General features: G+C 42.1%; 1 protein-coding gene across 5 annotated transcripts in view; it reads right to left on the bottom strand.

The window, feature by feature from the left end:
- Positions 1–18,656, bottom strand: part of PLIN2 (perilipin 2) — an 80,093-nt gene that overhangs the window by 7,166 nt on the left and 54,271 nt on the right. The window contains exons 3-5 of one of the 5 annotated variants that reach the window (XM_057724928.1): positions 17,594–17,706; positions 12,838–13,012; positions 209–263 (exon numbers count right to left, since the gene is read on the bottom strand). In XM_057724928.1, the coding sequence (XP_057580911.1) occupies positions 209–263; positions 12,838–12,890 (108 nt within the window). In that variant the 5' untranslated portion in view covers positions 12,891–13,012; positions 17,594–17,706. Of the gene's footprint in view, positions 1–208; positions 264–884; positions 1,030–1,239; positions 1,352–12,837; positions 13,013–17,593; positions 17,707–18,656 lie in introns of those variants that run through there. The other 4 variants (XM_057724929.1, XM_057724926.1, XM_057724930.1 and 1 more) reach the window with 4 other exon arrangements.

The following is an 18,656-nucleotide window of genomic DNA, read 5'->3' as shown; positions in this document are numbered from 1 at the left end:
GATGTAAAGAACATATGGACACCAAGTGGGGAAAGCAGGGAGGGTTTGGGGGAATGAATTGGGAGACTGGGATTGCCATATATACATTACTAATAAGAAAAAATATATCAAATTTTACACTTCAAATACATGCAGTTTATCGCATGTCAACCGTATCTCAATAAAAGTTCTTTAAAAAAAAAGAAAACCGGCTATTTATAAATCATACCAGTTGCGGTTCAACTGCAACAGATGCCATTTTTCTTCCTGGAGAAAGAAGAAATCTGCAAAAGAGAAACTTATTTCAGGACACTGTGATAAGAGTCCCATATTCATTCTCCCACCCAAGCAAATGCTAATTTCAAGCAGAGCAAAATTCAAGATGTAGTCTGCACTTCTTCCCACTCCCTGGCTCTCAGAGCTCTCCCCTGGGCAAACAGTTCTAAAAGAAGATTTAAGAATTCACGGGCACAAGCCACCCACTTAAAGTGTTCAATGGTTTTTTTTTCCACCAGAATATTAGAGATGCCTTTTGAAGAGAAATATCTGCCCACAAAAATGCTAATCAAGTTAAAATCCATGGTGAAACTAAAGAGATATTTCAAGTAGAAGACATCTTGGACAGTCAGGACGGTCAAGACGGAGCCCTGGGGCGGGGGGAGGGGGGAGTACTCCTTCTTTGTCAAAGAACTGAAACTAGTTCAGGGGACACCAAGCACAGGAGGAAGGAGAGACTCCGAGAAATTGAGAAACTTTTCAGGACGCTTTTAAATGTCGATTTAGTGTCCCCAACGACCCACACCCACACAAAACGGCCACAATGCTAAGCAGCAGAGCGGGGAAGGTAAGAACCCACCACTTCGAAGCCAATCAGTTCACCCTGCAGCCAAGGGTCCCAGTTTTACCAGAAAAAGAGAACCACGCTGAAGGCGCAAATCATACGCCAGTGTCAGCAGCCCGTCTGTCACTGCGTACCCCCACAAAATGCTGCGATTTTCTCACGCGTTTCCTTTTAAATAATGTCCTTTCGGCACGATGGAACACTGTCACCCCCAACCAAGCTAAGGAGCTACAACCGCACCAAGGCAGCGGGCAGAAAAGCAGCCTCCATCACGGAACAAAAGCGAGGGTGGAGGGCGCAGGCCCAGCGGACCACCCCTTCCCAGCCGGGGCCGGAAACCGCCGCGAGGCCGCGAGCGTCCAGCCTGGGGCCCGCGGGGGAGCGGGCCGCGGGGCCCCGCAGAGGGGACGCGCACCCACCGGCCGGCAGCAGCCCAGAGGCGACGGTCCAGCGAGTCCGCGCGGCGCTCACAGCCCCAGGCCCGCGGGCGCCGGACTATATAGCCCGCCCCGCCCCTCCGCGCCACGTGACCGGCGGCCCCTGGACCCCCTTCCCCCATCCCGGGGCCAGGCCGTGGCCCTGCGCTTCGCCCCAGCGCCCGGCTGCCTCGAGGGGTGGGGGCCCCTTTCGGCGTGGGCGGGTGAGGGGCCCTGTCTGGGTCAGGGGTGCTGCGGGTCACCCGGCAAAAATGCTCCCGGTGCTCACACTGGCTTTGTAGCTTAGCAAAAGGCAGTGGAGGAGTCGCGCGGACAGACGAACAGTAGCTAACCTGTTGATTTCCACCAGTCCTCAGAATAGAATTATCTTTAAAAATGGAAACAGTGGCTTCTGGACTGTTATTTATAGCAAACAAATGACCTAAAGTTTTGTGAAATTCTAAACGATGACAGACCTGTAGAGAGATGGTTGTTTTGATGCTCTTTTGACTTTAAATTCAGTTCCTCAAACATCTGTCTAATTTAAAATTGTATCGGAATTTCCAAAAAGGGCCTGAGAATAACGTTGGTTGGTCTCTTTTTTGCTCAGCGAGACTTAAACCCAAGTCACTCGGGGATAATAGATAGCTGCCTATATTTATTATACAACATGGCTTTTTTTTTTTTTTTTTTTTTTTTTTTTTTTAAGAAACAAATCATCGAAGTCTGGGTCTCTCTTTTTTCTTGTTTAAATGCAGGGACTTGAACCACGTTGAGTGAGCAAACAAGTTGGGCACCTGCCCCACGGGTAGGGGCTCCGTGGATCTTTCCGCGAGTGAGTGGCCTGGGATGTGATGATACCACCGCTGGCCTAAGCCTCCCAGCTCTCTCTTAGGGAGGGTAAACAGGAAGGTACAGGTGGGAGGTGCGAGGGGAAGCTGGCGCCCAGGTCCTGGGCCTCCAGAATAGGGAGCGGGCGGAGGCGGGTGAGAACGCAGGAGCCTGGCGATGGGCTTTGTTTGTCAAGCTACAGAGTTTGAACTGTAGGAAACCTTCAAAGGCATTCACCTTAATTGCTTAATTAATGTTGCATGCACAGAGCTACTGTGCATATTTTAAGCTCCAAACCGACCCATTAAAAAAATGTATCCCTTTTACATGACTGAAGACGTATAGAGGCCACCTGGAAGAAAAACAAACACAAATATTGTGTCCTCCTCCCTGCCCCCGCACCTGGTCTCATGGGTTCAAGTCCCAATCTGAGTTTTGGCTGGGTTGAAACTTGAACCAGGTCAAAACCCAAGATCTTCCAACTGAGATCATACACCTGGTTTCAAGATTTAATGAAACTCAGGTTCTTTTTTTTTTTTTTAATTTTATTTTATTTTATTTTTTTTGAGGGGGTACATCAGGTTCAATCATCTGTTTTTATACACATATCCCCGTATTCCCTCCCTTCCTTGACTCCCCCCCTCGGAAACTCAGGTTCTTAATGTCTCCTTGCAGAAAGAATTCAGTGAGAGGGACTTCCTTGGTGGTGCAGTGGTTGGGAATCCGACTGCCAATGCAGGGAACACGGGTTCGGTCCCTGATCCAGGAAGATCCCATGTGCCTCGGAGCAACAAGGCCAGTGTGCCACAACTACTGAAGTCTGCACACCTAGAGTCCGTGTTCCACAATGAAGAGTAGCCCCCACTCACCACAACTAGAGAAAGCCCGCATGCAGCAACGAAGACCCAACACAGCCAAAAAATAAATAAATAAATAAAATTAGAAAAAAAAAATCAGTAAGAAACAAAGTGATAGGTCAGGAATTTATTTAGAGAGAAATACACTCTGCAGACAGAGTGTGGGCCATCTCAGAAGGTGAGAAAGGCAACAGGGTATGGGATTTGTCAGTTTTTGTAAGGGTGGGTAATTTTATAGGCTAATGAGTGGGCAGAATATTCCAGAATTGGGCCACCACCCACTTTTGGAACCTCATGGTCAGCCTTGGAACTGTCATGGCGCCTCGAAGTTGACTTGTCCACCATCTTGGACCCATTTGGTTCTAATCAGTTTATGATATGTCCTCAAGCTACGTCATTCTTTCAAATATTGTGCCCTGCCCCCTTCCGTCCTGTTTCGCTACCATTAAAAACTGTTAGGGGCTTCCTAGGTGGCGCAGTGGTTAAGAATCCGCCTGCCAATGCAGAGGACATGGGTTTGATCCCTGCTCCAGGAAGATCCCACATGCCACGGAGCAACTAAGCCCGTGTGCCAAAAAAAAAACAAACAAACAAACAAACAAAAAAAAAAAAACTGTTAGGAAGTCCAAAAATGTATGGTTCCGACCCTCCACCCCCCCATGTTGACGTCTTCAATGCTTTAAGCAATCAAATTATTTTTTTTCTCTTCTTTTTGCTGTTCAGTCTTTGTTGGTGCTCTGAGCGGATGTTTAGTGTACTTGTTGTTAATCTATCCCCACCCTGATGTAAAACAGCAGAAATTTGAGTGATGATGGTGAGGTTTTTGTTTTTGTTTGTGACTTCTCACTAATCTGACCTCTTATTTTGCAACAGAAGACCCTTGCCCTTTCACCTACAAATGCCCCCATCTTTTTGTTTGTTTGTTTTAAACCTGTGAGTCACTTGCCCTTTTTTAAGGATAAGCAGCCTTCCTTCTGCTTTTCTGTACCTGAGGAGAATACTCCAGAGACTGATGTTGGGGGCCAGACTCTCCAAGTCCCCAGAGAATAAAGCACACCAAATTCTGTACCTGCTACTCTTTCATCTTCATGAGTCTGGGAGAATGTGGAGCTAGTGGCAATAACACCCCAGTCCTCCAGGTGATTCTGATAGTTTCTAAAGTTTGAGAACCTTTATTTTATAGAAGTGATTTTTCATAGTTGGTCTCAGGACTAGTGCATCAGAATCACCTAGAGTGCTAGTTAAATATTGTCTCCTACCCAAGGCCTACTGAATTAGGGGCTACAGGGGGTGAGGCCCAGAAGCCTACATTTTTAAAAATGCTTTTTTAAGTAACGTTGCTCTTCACCAAGCACTTTCATATGTTCCTCATTGTTTGAGCCTCACAACAACCTGGAAACTCAGCGCAATGGGGATTATTACTCCTGTTTTAATAATGAGAAACAGTCTCAGAGAAGTTACTATGATTTTGCCCACAGTCACGACTGACTAAGTAGAAAGCCAGGGGAGACTAGATCCTGGGGTTGTAACCTGAGCTGGTTACCTAATTGCTCTTTGCCTTAGTTGCTTCATTTATAAACTGGAAATAACAACAGTCCTTCATGTTCTAAGTAAAGTGTATGTGGGTGTTCATTGTATGTACTAGTTTTTCAGCTTCTCTAGGGCTTTAAGTGTTTCAAAGTAAATGGTTGAGGATATTATCCAACAATGAGAGAGAATAAACAGACCTATAACTACATGCCATGTAAGTAAAAGAAGCTGCATAAAAATAATACTGTACACAACGAGCAAACTAAGCTTTGCTGTCAGAAGTAAGCCTGGTAGCTGCTTTGGGGGGTGGGGAGGGCTAGTGACCGGATGGCGCCATGAGGGGCCTTTTCTATGCTGGTAATTTCCTTTTTCTTGTTCTGGATGCTAGTTATATATGTCTGCTCTTCTTGTGAAAGTTCATTAAACTGTGCACTTTATTTTTTATATGTATGCTATACTTCTATTTTTAAAGGATTTGAAAAGTTGAGAAAAGGAAAAAATAGTGGTGCTCACCTCATAAGGTTTTTGTGAGGTTTAAATGAATCACTACATTCGACAGAATAATGCCAGGTACATGGACATGGTAGCTGCTATTAATGTTTTGTAACCACACGCAGAGCCTTTTTCCCCAAGAGAGCCTTGCTCATAGGGGAAGCAGAGGGGCCTCCAGGGGACCAGCAATATCCCAGGTCCCACCTAATCTTCCTTCCTGGATTAGGAAGTATGAGACTGTTGACAGAAACACATTTCTCAGAGTTTGTAGCAACTCAACCTGGGTGTATTATTGATACAAAGTAAGAGTAATATAACAAGAAAAAGAAAATCTGCCTTGAAGTTTCCTCTTCAGAGGTAGGGCAGCTGCCTCCTTCCCCATTCCTTGTGGTTTTCCTTCCCTCCTTCAAAAGCAGGATATGCTCCAGCTACATCCGCCTGTATCCCTGCCTACATGCAGCGCTCTCTCCCTCACATACCTCTCTCTCCAGACAAACCCTTGTTCCCTCTGCCTGGAGTGCCTGCCCATCTGGCAAACTCTACTCACTCTGTACCACTCAGCAATTCACTTCTGTGAGGCCCTCCTCAGCCCCAAGATTACTAACTAGTGAGTGTAAGGACTGGGCCTCAAACCAGGTGTGTCTGACTGTAGAGTCTATACTGTTTATCATTACTCCCTATGTACTCTTGGACAATAAATACACTTGACCCTTGGTGCCTGTTAGATGAAGGAGTTAGATGATATCTAGGGTTCCTTCCAGCTGTATTGTCTTAATCCAAGAAATAACAATAGTTTACATTGTTTATAGCTTTACAGTATCCTTTCTATAAGCATTGTCTCAACCCAGACAGGTGCCTTTTCCTATTCCCTTGTCATAAGACGGCCTCATCCAAATGCAGGGAAATATTACTCTGTTCATCCCTTCTTTTCACCTAAATTGAAATTAGATAAAACTACCTTTCTCATAGCCCAGAGACAAAGATAGTGGGTCACAAGTAATGAGTCATGAAGCCAGGTGATTTTGTTTCGAACAATTCAAACTCCATGCAAACTGGTCACCAGAAGGAGGAGTTTCTTGGATGACACAATTAATCTGCCTTCTTACTCACCCCTGAACTTGATTCTCTGTCATTCTTTATTCTCCTCCAAATGCTTGGAGAGGAAAAGGCAATTGCTCTTCCACATGGACTTCATCTTGGCTTGGTTTCCAAACAGACCACCCTCCTTCTGCCCAATGAAACTTCACATCTGTTAGCTTGCCAGTGTCCTCTCTCTGAAATAGCTAACTCAAGTAGAAGCAAGAAGATAGGTCTCATCAAATTTCAAATCTATTTCTCATCTAATCTATTCATTTCCCCCTCCATTCTGTACCTAGTTATAGGTTTGAGATTTTTATAAACTGAAAGTATCCTGGGATGTCACAATTTCATTCGTTTTTATTCTCTTCAAGTGAATGCAATTATTAAGTGAATTCAGAATATAGCTTACTTTCTGTTACTTATTTATATCCAATTGATTCCCCATCACACACAAAGGACTTAAATTGCCTTACAAAATGCATAAAATACAGGAAGAATACGTTTAAAATAGGTTTAAAAAAGGCAAAGAGAAATTAAGATGAAGCTTCTCATGTTTATATTATCATTACATCAGATAATGTTCATATTAGGAGAAACTCAGTGATTCCACAGGGATGAAGAAACAATTTCTATAATAGTAATCTATTATATGTGAATAAGGTGTTGCACTGGAGCTTATCAATTACAATAAGCTCTTTTAGGCTTCCTAGGTGGTGCAGTGGTTGAGAATAAGCTCTTTTGTAGTTTCTTACTATAGCATGATACTGTGCGAATGAAACATCCACTTTGAGGTCAGAATCCCAACTTTTTTTGTTTCCAGCTTTATGGAGATACAACAGACATATGAGGGATCGAACCTGTGCCCCTGCATTCAGAGCAGCGTTAGGAGTGCACAGTCTTAATCACTGGACTGCCAGGAAAGTCCCAAGACTGCCTCTCAACCTACCTCTGAGGTGTTAATAGAGAACCTCAGTAACTTGACACTCAACCCCAGTATCAAATTGCCACTTATTCTATCTCAACCTACTGGGTGGTTACTTGGTGAAAACATACCCTATAGGAAAGGGATGAGGACCGTGTGAACTGATGGGAGAGATAAGATGGAATGGCTGATACAATCTATTAAAAAAAGCTGTGGCAAAGGGGTTCCTCAGTCTGACTTTCAAAGAGAACCACATTAGAATGATGTTGAGACTCGATCAACAGTGCAAAGACTTAGATGTAGCTATCATTTTTGCTGGTTTCATAGAGATCCTTCTGAGGATAGGGATGAGAATTATTAAATAAGTATTAAAGTAATTATGATACGGAGTCAAATGAGCCATAAACCTTATTCTTGTACTATTTTTTCTTGCTGGTAATTTTAGGATCATTATGAAGCAGCTTGGGAAAGATTGTGTACCAATATTTTGATAAGTTCTGTGTCTTTTTTTTCTTATATGTCTTTTCTAACTTGCATTTGAATGACTTGAATATACTTTGGTTCCACTTTGTGAAACAAATTAACTTGTGTGGAAGGAACTTGAAGAATTTGAATGGCTTGGCCACAGCATTGTTAGAACAGCGTGTTGAATTGTAATAAAAAAAAAATTTGATATGCTGTTTCAATTTTCAGTAATAAATGTGTTTATAGAGGATCTTATTAAAATTTGAGACTTGAGTACCTTTAAAAAAATTCCTGTTCTTATTTTAGACTTTCTTTTGCTAGCTATGTATTAAATGAATAATACCCCCATCACATTCCCAGGATGTAAATATTTAGCATCCTAATTTTTTGTGATATTGTCCTGTTTTAGTTCAGTTGTCTTCTTTCATAACCCACATGTACACAAACCTGGATTTCATTGTGGGATAAAAGAGATAAGTAAAACTCATCTTCTGCCCTCAAAAAAAAAAAATAGGCATATAACATTGTATAAGTTTAAGGTATACAATGTAGTGGTTTTATATATGTATATACTGAAAAAGAATTACCACAATAAGATTAATGCATCTATCACCTCACATAGTTATAATTTTTATATTTCTTTGTCGTGAGAACTTTTCAAATCTACTGTAGGGCAGCAAAATTTGCCACGCCAAAATGAGTCTCTTTGGCATGAGGATTAATTTAGGCTGATTATTTTAAGAAACAGAAGACTCAGAAATTCTTTCTTTTTACCTCCCCCTTAGCTGCCTAAAGAATTTACATAAAAGCCCTGTTCCTGGAATAGAGCTATCACCCTAGAGCTATCTGCAAAGACTATGGAATAGGTGTGGTGGGAGAAATTGTCTGTGTCACATTGTCTCTGCATGGCCCAGCAAACGTGTTTACTAAACGTTTTTTTTTCCATCTCCATGATGTGAATTGCCTTCCTCCCCTTGGAAGTCTCAAACCATTAACCCAAAATTCTCTTTTGTCTTTAGCTGAAAAGGGCATTTAAGGTGAAGTTTTCAGTCATCATGCTGTATATTGCATACAGAGCTTACTCACTCTATAATTGCAAGTTTGTACAGAATCCCAGTCTTGAATCTCTGCATACCACAGTGATGATAGTAATACCTACCTCATAGGATTATTGTGCAGAAAAATAAGATAGTGTGTGTACAAGCAAGCCAAACATAGCACCAGGCAAATAGTACGTTGTTAGCCAATGTAATTTCCTTTCTCCTTTTCATTTTGCTTTCTTCACAAAAGATAAAGCTATTTAAAATTCAGGTCATTAGAATTAACAGAATTTTAGAGTAGGAATGAAACCAAGCAGGACCCTGTGAAGCCCTCTCAGGTTGAAAAGCCTTTGTGTCCCTCATTTCTTGTTTGAAGGAAAAAGGCTTTAGCCTCCTAGGCTTTCCCTGAGTTCCAAAGAGCAGACTCAAGCAGTTAATAGAACAATAGAGTCACAGGACTCCTGAAGGGTTATAGATAACAATCGGATGCATATCTTTGAGTTGTTCTGCAGAAACTAAAACTCCAACCCAGTAGAGGATGGTGACTATATGCTGACCAGAAGCAGTAGACCCCATACTGATTGGAACCAGAAGGCTGAGATTCTAGACATATAACCTTGTTACCTCAGCACAAGTCAATCAAAGTCACACACCTTGCAGCCCTCACCCCAAAATCTTGTCTTTAAAAACTCTTCCCTGTAAACCACTGGGGAGTTTGGGTCTTTTGAGCATGAGCTGCCCATTCTCCTTGCTTGGCACTCTGCAGTAAACCTTTCTCTACACCAAACTCTGACATTTCAGTTTGGCCTCAATGTGCATCAGGCACACAAACTTGGGTTAGATAGGAAGAGATCCTATCAATGGTCCTATCCAGTGGGTCTCTGTGTACATGACAATGGCCTGGGGCACTTGCTAAAAATACAAATTCTGGGGCCTCATCCCTGTTACCAAACCAAACTTAGGCTTGCCCACCACACGAAGAACCCAAGTTACTGGATACCTGGTCATGATGAAGAAAAGTACAGTATTTATTGCAGGACAACAGGCAAGGAGAACAGGCAGCTCTTGCCCAAAAGACACAAACTGCCAGTGGCTTTCAGGCATGGGTTTTTAAAGGCAACATTTAGGGTGAGTGTTGCAGCTCATGGACTTTCTTCTGATTGGTTGGTAGTGAGGTAACAAGGTGATGTTTCAGCAATCTTCATCTAGTTAGCTATATCCCTTGAGGAGAATTAGACTTTGTTTTATTGCTGAACTATTGTCATTATTTTTCTTGCTTAGCTGCTTTTTCTTTGTTTTTGTATTCTCTCACTTTTCCAATTAGTGATTGCTTTGCCTGCTCTTTGGAACTCAGGGAAAGTCTGTGAAACCAAGGCCTTTTTTTACAAACAAGAAACAGCGGACATGAAGGACCTCATAGGGTCCTGCTTGGTTTCAATCCCCCTCTTCTTTGATACTCCTAAATCCTGAGGGGAACAGAGGTGGGACAAGAAAGGGAATACAGTTTTGGATAGAGAGGTTCTGCCGAGACCAGCTCGGCGACTCGAGGCGAGTGACGGGTGCCGCAAGCTTGAAGAAGACACAGACACAGACTGAAGAGAAAAGTGGGACCGGGGGGCTCAAGACCTCTCGGATCAAGAGCCCTGCTGATTAATCCCACGTTGCTTTTATTGAGTTTTCGGCATAGTCTAAGGGTCTGACACTCCCAGGTTAATCCCATAAACAATCAAAGGCCTCACATGACTGGGGGCAATGATCTTTGTTTGCCTCCTGGGTCCTGATTTGAGCTGGGTGTGGAGAGCAAAGCAGCCCTGGGGGAAGGAGATCTCTCTCAGAAGGATTAAGGGTCTGTGCCCCACCCGTGTTGGCCCCTCTGTGACTGTGCCTGTCTTAGGTTGTTCCTCCCTTGAGGAATCTTACCCGTCTCTGGCTAACCAGTCATCCTCCAGGGCCAAACACGGTGATATAAGGAAGGCTCTATGCATCACCCCTGTTGGCCCCTCTGCGGCTGTGCCTGTCTTAGGTTGTTCCTCCTCTGAGGAATCTTACCCGTCTTTGGCTAACCAGCCATCCCTCAGGACCAAACAGGGTGATATTAGTCTCCATGCCCCGCACCCTCAGCTCCTCCACTGCTCAAGCAGGACATTCTGAATCCCATCGCTCGGCCCACATACTTCAACATTTTCAATGTTTCAAAAAGGTTCCAGAATGTCTTCCCACAAGGTTCATCATAAACTCAAGAGGGGAACTTGCTTTTAGGGAGGACTCAGTTTCATACCCAGAGATTCTTTTATTTATTTATTTATTTATTTATTTATTTATTTATTTATTTATTTATTTACTGGCTGCATTGGGTCTTTGTTGCTGCATGTGGGCTTTCTCTAGTTTTGGCGAATGGGGGCTACTCTTCATTTTGGTGCACAGGCTTCTCAGTGTGGTGGCTTCTCTCGTTGCGGAGCACAGGCTCTAGGTGCACGAGCTTCAGTAGTTGCAGCATGTGTGCTCAGTAGTTGTGGCTCATGGGCTTAGTTGCTCCGAGGCATGTGGGATCTTCCCAGGCTGGGGATTGAACCCATGTCCCCTGCATTCACAGGCAGATTCTTAACCACTGTGCCACCACGGAAGTCCCGGTACAGACTATATTATGTATGAAATAAACTACAAGGATATATTGTATAACACAGGGAATATTTTATAATAGCTACAAGTGATGTATATAACCTTTAAAAATTGTGAATCACTAAATAAATAAATTTATTTAAAAAAAGAAAGAAAAGAAAAGCATCCTACAAGGAAAAAGAAAATTGTGAACCAGTATATTATACACCTGTAACTTATGTAGTATTGAACATCAACTATACTTCAATAAAAAAATGAAAAATTATTGGTACTTCACTGGTGGTGCAGTGGTTAAGAATCTACCTGCCAATGCAGAGAACATAGGTTTGATCCCTGGTCCAGGAAGATCCTGCATGCCGCAGGATAGCTAAGCCCGTGTGCCACAACTACTGAGCCTGTGCTCTAGAGCCCATGAGCCACTACTACTGAGCCTGTGTGCCACAGTTACTGAAGCCTGCACACTGAGAGCCTGTGCTCCGCAACAAGAGAAGAAACTAGAGAAAAGCCTGCACACAGCAATGAAGACCCAATGCAGCAGCCCCCCCCAACAAAAAAGTAATTTAAAAAAAATTTTAAAAAGAAAACAAATTATCAAGTTAAAAAAAAGAAAAGACAAAAAGTACTGTTACAGAACCTAGAACATGGGGAAAAAAAAAGACACAGTCTGCTTTAAAATCACAAAGTATGTCTTGTTGAGAGACATACCAAATAACTGGCAATGGCAATTTGGAGTAGGCAGGCAGAGATTGTAAAAAACTTCTATTTTCATGTTGTATATTTGTTACAACATTTGAAAATGTTTAATGAGCTGTATTTCCATCACTGTAAGCAGAAAGCATAACAGAAAATTTAAAAACAAAAAGCATCATACGTAACGTGAAAAATTTGAAGCTTTCCCACTAAGGTCAGGTACAAGACAAAGATGTCCCCTCTCACCAATCCTTCTCAGCATCTTACTGGAAGTTTTAACTAATGCAATAAAACAAGAAAAGGAAATAAAAGGTATACAGATTGGGAAGGAAGAAATAAAACCATCTTTATTCACAGATGACATGATAGTCTATGTAGAAAATCAAAAACAATTGATGAAAGAATTCCTGGAACTAATAAGTGATTATAGCTAAGATTACTGCAGGATACAAGGTTAATATACAAAAAGCAGCATGCATATCCCTTAGCAATGGATCACACATTACCATCACTAGCTTCATGCCAAACTTTCTTGTGACAGTCCTGCCTATCATTGAGAATCCCTAATATAATCTCCAAGCAGCTGTGGGAGTCCCTGAGCAGCTTTGGAAGCTTCTTACCAATCATCTGATTAGGTAGGAAATTGTTTAGATATAAATTGGAAAAAGCAGAAGCACCTGGTCTTCCTCTTTCTGTGACTCCTCTCGAGTCTGCAGGCACTGTCTTCACCGGTCAGAAAGGGCAATTTGCCTTCAAGTCCTTGCTCCCCATCCCTCATCCCCCACCTTTTGTTTACATTTGATTCCCCAGGCTACTCAGAAAATGGCTAATGGCCATGGGGGTTTAATCTAGTGTGGACTCTTGGCAACAACAAACATCATGATTAGTGAAAGACATGTGTTAGAACTGGACTGTTAGGTAAAGCTCTCCAAATGTGTGGATGAAGAATGTTGGAGATGAGGTGAGGAATATTTGTGCTCTTGGCATGCAAATCATTTTAGCACAGTGCATACTGCCAGGGAGCCAAGAACCCATTTTCTTTCTTTTTTTAAAAATATTTTATTTATTTACTTACTTATTTTTGGCTGCGTCAGGTCTTAGTTGCAACATAAGAGCTCTTCGTTGCATCGGGGGCTCTCTAGTTGTTGTGTGTGGGCTCCAGAGCGAGTGGGCTCAGTAGTTGCACAGACTTAGTTGCCCCGAGGCATGTGGGATATTGCTTCCCCAACCAGCGATCAAACCTGTGTCCCCTGAATTGGAGAGCAGATACTTAACCACTGGACTACCAGGGAAGTCCCAAGAACCCATTTTCCATAACACCCAAAGTACAATGCACTGTATTCAAAGAGGCCCTGCCATGCAACAGACACAATAGAGGGAAAATTCATGCCTCCTGCTCTTGAAGAGACCTAAATATAGTTCACGTCTGAGGATTCTGACTGTTGGAAAGGGGCAAGGTAATGTTGTTCCTTCTCCCTCTCTCATTCTCCCTTACACCGTGCGTGCACTCAGCACGTGTAAGGTAGTGATTCCTGCTCGTCACCAGTCTGCTGACATACATACACAGTTCCTTAACAACATTCTTCACTTCTTCACCAAATCAAGTACTGCTCCTCGAGCTCTCACTCTCTTTGGGCCTTTCTGGCTTTGGCATCCTCCTCCTACTCTCCAGCCAGACGTCCTGTCTCTATAGGAGCACGTGAGCAGGAGGTGAGGATTCCAATACTCCAGTCTGTTGCCTCTGAGGGTTGCTTCCCCAAGACTCATTTTTTTTGAGTTGCTCCAAAATCCTCTCCACCATCCTCACTCTGTAGCCCTTCTTCTATGCATCACTCCAGGGTCAACTATTCCCAGAATATTGGCCCCTGAGGGGTTCCTGCTTTCTTCCCCAGTCAAGCACACACAAAAGGAAGCCCTAATTATTCTGACAAAACATTCTGTGCATTCAGAATAAACTCTTGATGGAGTCCTGGAAACTCGTGCAAACAGCCAGCCAGATTGCTGCCAGCCAGTTCCAGGAAGAACCAAGTAAGAGCATGCTGGTTCCTCTGCCTCCTCACCCCACCCCACCCCCATGCTAAATGGTCTTCTGTTCACAGCTTACAATGTCCCCATTCTCCTGGTGACACCGTTTCAACAGACTTAAACAGCTTCCTCCTCAGACTAGGATCTGTGGGTTTATTATATTCCCTGCCAAACCATAAGGGCGGCTTGCAAATGGTAGGCAGTTCTTCCGGCACGTGTAAATTCCGAGAATCTCTAGGCTGGCCAGCATAAAATAAACCCCGGAGTGTTAATAAGGGCAATGGAAAGTGGAGATGGAGAATGGTAGAAGACAAATTATTTTAAAAAGAACAACTAAAGAAAGCTCAAAGTTTACATATAAACCAATCAGAAAGTTTTGTGAAACTGCATTTTCTAAATTTACATAATTTAATAAAGCACAATCATATTTTAACAAGATAAAATAATTTTCATTCAGAGCCTATGCACTATGCCATACAATGACACATACATAAATATTTTTAATAGTAAAGTATTAAATATGACAGGAAGAAGGATGTGACCATCTGGTGACTCAAGTTGAAATAAATTTCATGAAAAGAAAGACAACATAGTGCATTGATTAGAAGCACAGCCTGGAATCACCCAGATCTGTGTTTGATGCCAAAACAGTATTAAATTTGCAGGAAATGCCTCTAAGAGAAAATGGGAGGGAGCCAGGGGAGGCTGGGAGAGCCATCAGCCTGTGATATAGGCCTCCCCAGGAACGAGGAAGAGAGGGAAGAGGCTGAGCCGAAGTGTATTAGATTGCAATGTATTCTAAGGGAAGTTAAGCAAGGCTGCTGGGCCCACTCAAGCCATCAGAGGAGTCCCAAAGAATGAACCTGCCTTAATATCCCTGCTGCGCTTATTACTAGCTGGAAGCAGCCCATGGGAAGCATGGCCTCAGCTCAGATACCTGGATGAATTTCAGAACCCAACAGGGGCCCTCAGTCAGTTACTTCTTGTAGTTGGAAGGGTATCTTGAGAGGCGTATTTTATGGCCACCACACTTTGTTTCCTCTTTCGTTAAAATAGAAGAAAATCCATGTATATTCACCTCCTAGGGCAGTTGTGTAGCTCAGAGGATGTAATGTTTATGAACACTTTGTAAAGTATGGAATATGTAAACTATTATTTACACAGGACACTGCCCCCGTCATGAGGTGTAATTCTTTTTTTTAATTAACTAATTTATTAATTTTTATTGGAGTATAGTTTACAATGGGATTGCTGGGTCATATGGTAGCTCTATTTTTAGTTTTTTAAGGAACTTCCACATACTTTACAATGTGATGTTAGTTTCTGCTGTACAGCAGAGTGAATCAGCTGTATGTATACATATCTCCCCTCTTCTTTTGGATTTCCTTCCCATTTAGGGCACCACAGAGCACTGAGTAGAGTTCTGTGTGCTATACAGTAGGTTCTCATTAGTCATCTATTTTATACATAGTAGTGTATATATGTCAATCCCAATCTCCTAATTCATCCCATCCCCTCTTTCCCCCGGTATCCGTGTGTCCCTTCTCTACCTCTGTCTCTATTTCTACTTTGCAAATAAGTTCATCTGTATCATTTTTCTGGATTCCACATATAAGCTATATTATATGATAGTTTTTCTCTTTCAGACGTACTTCAGTCTGTATGCCAGTCTCTAGGTCCATCCATGTCTCTGCAAATTGCACAATTTCATTCCTTTTTATGGCTAATATTCCATTGTATATATGTACCACATCTTCTTTATCCATTCTTCTGTTGATGGACATTTGGGTTGCTTCCATGTCCTGACTATTGTAAATAGTGCTGCAATGAACACTGGGGTGCATGTATCTTTTTGAATTATGGTGTTCTCTGGGTATATGCCCAGTAGCAGGATTGCTGGGTCATATGGTAGCTCTATTTTTAGTTTTTTAAGGAACTTCCATACTGTTCTCCATAGTGGCTGTATCAATTTACATTCCCATCAACAGTGCAAGAGGGTTCCCTCTTTTTCACACCCTTTCCAGCATTTATTGTTTGCAGATTTTTTGATGATGGTCATTCTGACCAGTGTGAGGTGATGCCTCATTGCAGTTCTGATTTGCATTTCTCTAATAGTGATGTTGAGCATCTTTTCCTGTGTTGTGTTAGCCATCTGTATGTCTCCTTTGAGAAATGTCTATTCAGGTCTTGTGCCCATTTTTTGATTGAGTTGTTTGTTTTTTTGATATTGAGCTGCATAGGCTATTTGTACATTTTGGAGATTAATCCCTTGTCAGTTGCTTCATTGGCAAATACTTTCTCCCATTCTGAGGGTTGATTTTTCATATTGTTTATGGTTTCCTTTGCTGTGTATAAGCTTTTGAGTTTAATTAGGTCCCATTTGTTTATTTTTGTTTTTATTTTCATTACTCTAGGAGGTGGGTCAAAAATTACCCTGCTGTGATTTATGTCAAAGAGTGCTCTGCCTGTTTTCCTCTAAGAGTTTTATAGTGTACAGCCTTACATTCAGGTCTCATCCATTTTGAGTTTATTTTTGTGCATGGTGTTAGGAAGTCTAATTTCATGATTTTACATGTAGCTGTCCAGTTTTCCCAGCACCTACTTATGAGGTGTAATTCTTCACTCCCTGTCTGCCTCATTTAATGCAAGCCTGCAGCAGTGGGATCCACCATACCTCCAGTCTGCCTCTGAACCCCTCCGTCTTCTGGGCTACTTGACCTAGTTACTTCCTGAGCTCAGCTCTGTCTGGAAAGCAGGAATGGAAAATGCAGTCCTTTGACTCATAGCTAAAAATGTCCTCAGACAGAGCCAGCTGGTTGCTGTTGGACTGGTCCAGCCCCACTTCATGAAGCTGGACATTGACTTTGCTAACTATGAGCTGTGTACAGCAAGTTGTGCAATTTTACACTTATTTTGAAAAAAGGCAGGCTATTAGACTTTGAGAGCTCTGTTTGTCTTTTATTTTTTTTTGAATAGGTAATACATACATGTAATAGGATATTCGAAACTTACAAAAGAGAATTTAGTGAAAGTCTCCCTTCTATTCTTCTTTTTTTTGCTTTTTTTTAATCTAACGTGTACAATTTGATATTTTTTTCTTATTAGTAATGTGTATATGGCAGTCCCAATCTCCCAGTTCATCCCACCCCAACCCCACCCTGCTTTCCCCACTTGGTGTCCGTATGTTTGCTCTTTACATCTGTGTCTCTATTTCTGCCTTGCAAACTAGTTGATCTGTACCATTTTTCTATATTCTGCATATATGCATTACTATACGATATTTGTTTTTCTCTTTCGGACTTACTTCACTCTGTATGACAGACTCTAGGTCCATCCACCTCACTACAAATATCTCAGTTTCATTCCTTTTAATGGCTGAGTACTATTCCATTGTATATATGTATCACATCTTCTTTATCCATTCAGCTGTTGATGGACATTTAGGTTGCTATGATTTCCTATTTTCAATGGCTCAGTTGTCTTCCCTTGAATATATGTAATGTAATTTATCAAGTGGCTAGGGTTGATTTTCTAGGTCAATGCTATGCAACAGAACTTTCTGCAGTGATATAAATGTCCTATAATCAGTGCTAACCATACAGTGGCCAGAAGGCACATGAGGCTGTTGAGCCCTTGAAATATGGATAATGTGACTAAGGAATAGATGTTTACATTTTATTTATTTTTAATTAAATTTAAATAGCTGAAAGTGGCTATGGTTACCATACTGGATGGTGCCATTCTAGAAACTTATAGCCACACCTGAATAATATCACTTCATTTATTAAAATTTTACTTTGACTTACCTATCAGCAAATGGTTTAGCAATGTTGCCAGGCATTCCTTTTATTCATAAGAAATAGACCATTCAGAGCATTTCTAGTGAACACTATATATGTGCCAGGTACTTTAGTAGAACCTGCAAAGGAATACAGAAATGAAATAGATACAGTGTCAATTACCAATCTCAAGGAGCCTACAACCTATTGGAGGAGAAAAGAGTGTAAACAAATAAATGCACTACATTGAAGATACAGTGTGATCTAACAGAGAATCATGCCCTGAGGACACAGGTGAAGGAGTAGCTCATTCAAACTAGGAGTAGGGTGGGAGGTGGTTGCAAGGATTCTCATAAAGAATATTGCATTGGAGCAGGATTTTCAAGAACAAGTGATGGTGAAGGGAACCACATCAGTGAAGTGCATGATATACTTGGGAAAGCTTAGTCTAGAGAGGCTGAGACAGAAAGTATGTTGGAAGATGGTGGGAGATGAGGATATGAATCTGGGAGATGCTTGAAAAGCATGCTAAGGGGCTGAGCTAGAACAAAAGTGAACCACTGCAGTTGTGGAAATGAATGAAATGCAGGGCATATGTGAGGGAGTGGCAGCCAGAGAGGCAGAGACTGGATCATTAAGGTTTTGTGTGATGAGCTCAGGAGTTTAAACTTTATTCTCTAAGTGATGTTGGGGAGTCCTTGAGAGGAGTTTACACCAGGATTATCTGGTTTCTGGCAGCAGTGTGGATGATGGATTGGCAAGGTATCAATGGAGGATTCAAGAAATTTTCAGGAAGGATAGCTATTTTGAAAAGAAGAGCTAGTTTTGCTTGCTTCCATGGAAACCCTGAAGAGATTTGAAATCTCTAGGAAGCCAGGGATGGGAAAACGAGTGTCCTTTGGTCTAAAGCTGGTCTATTCCTGGAACCCTGGAACTCAGATTGGGACTTGAACCCATGATCTTTTTTTTTTCCTTCAGATCTTTATTGGAGTATAATTGCTTTATAATGTTGTGCCAGTTTCCGCTGTACAACAAAGTGAATCCGCTGTATTTATACATATGCGCCCATATCCCCTCCCTCTTGAGCCTG

The sequence above is a fragment of the Hippopotamus amphibius genome, chromosome 2, assembly GCF_030028045.1.
Source record: "Hippopotamus amphibius kiboko isolate mHipAmp2 chromosome 2, mHipAmp2.hap2, whole genome shotgun sequence".
In the NCBI taxonomy this organism is placed as follows: Eukaryota; Metazoa; Chordata; class Mammalia; order Artiodactyla; family Hippopotamidae; genus Hippopotamus; species Hippopotamus amphibius.
The sequence above is the reverse complement of the archived record's forward strand: the minus strand, read 5'-3'. Positions and strand labels throughout refer to the sequence as shown.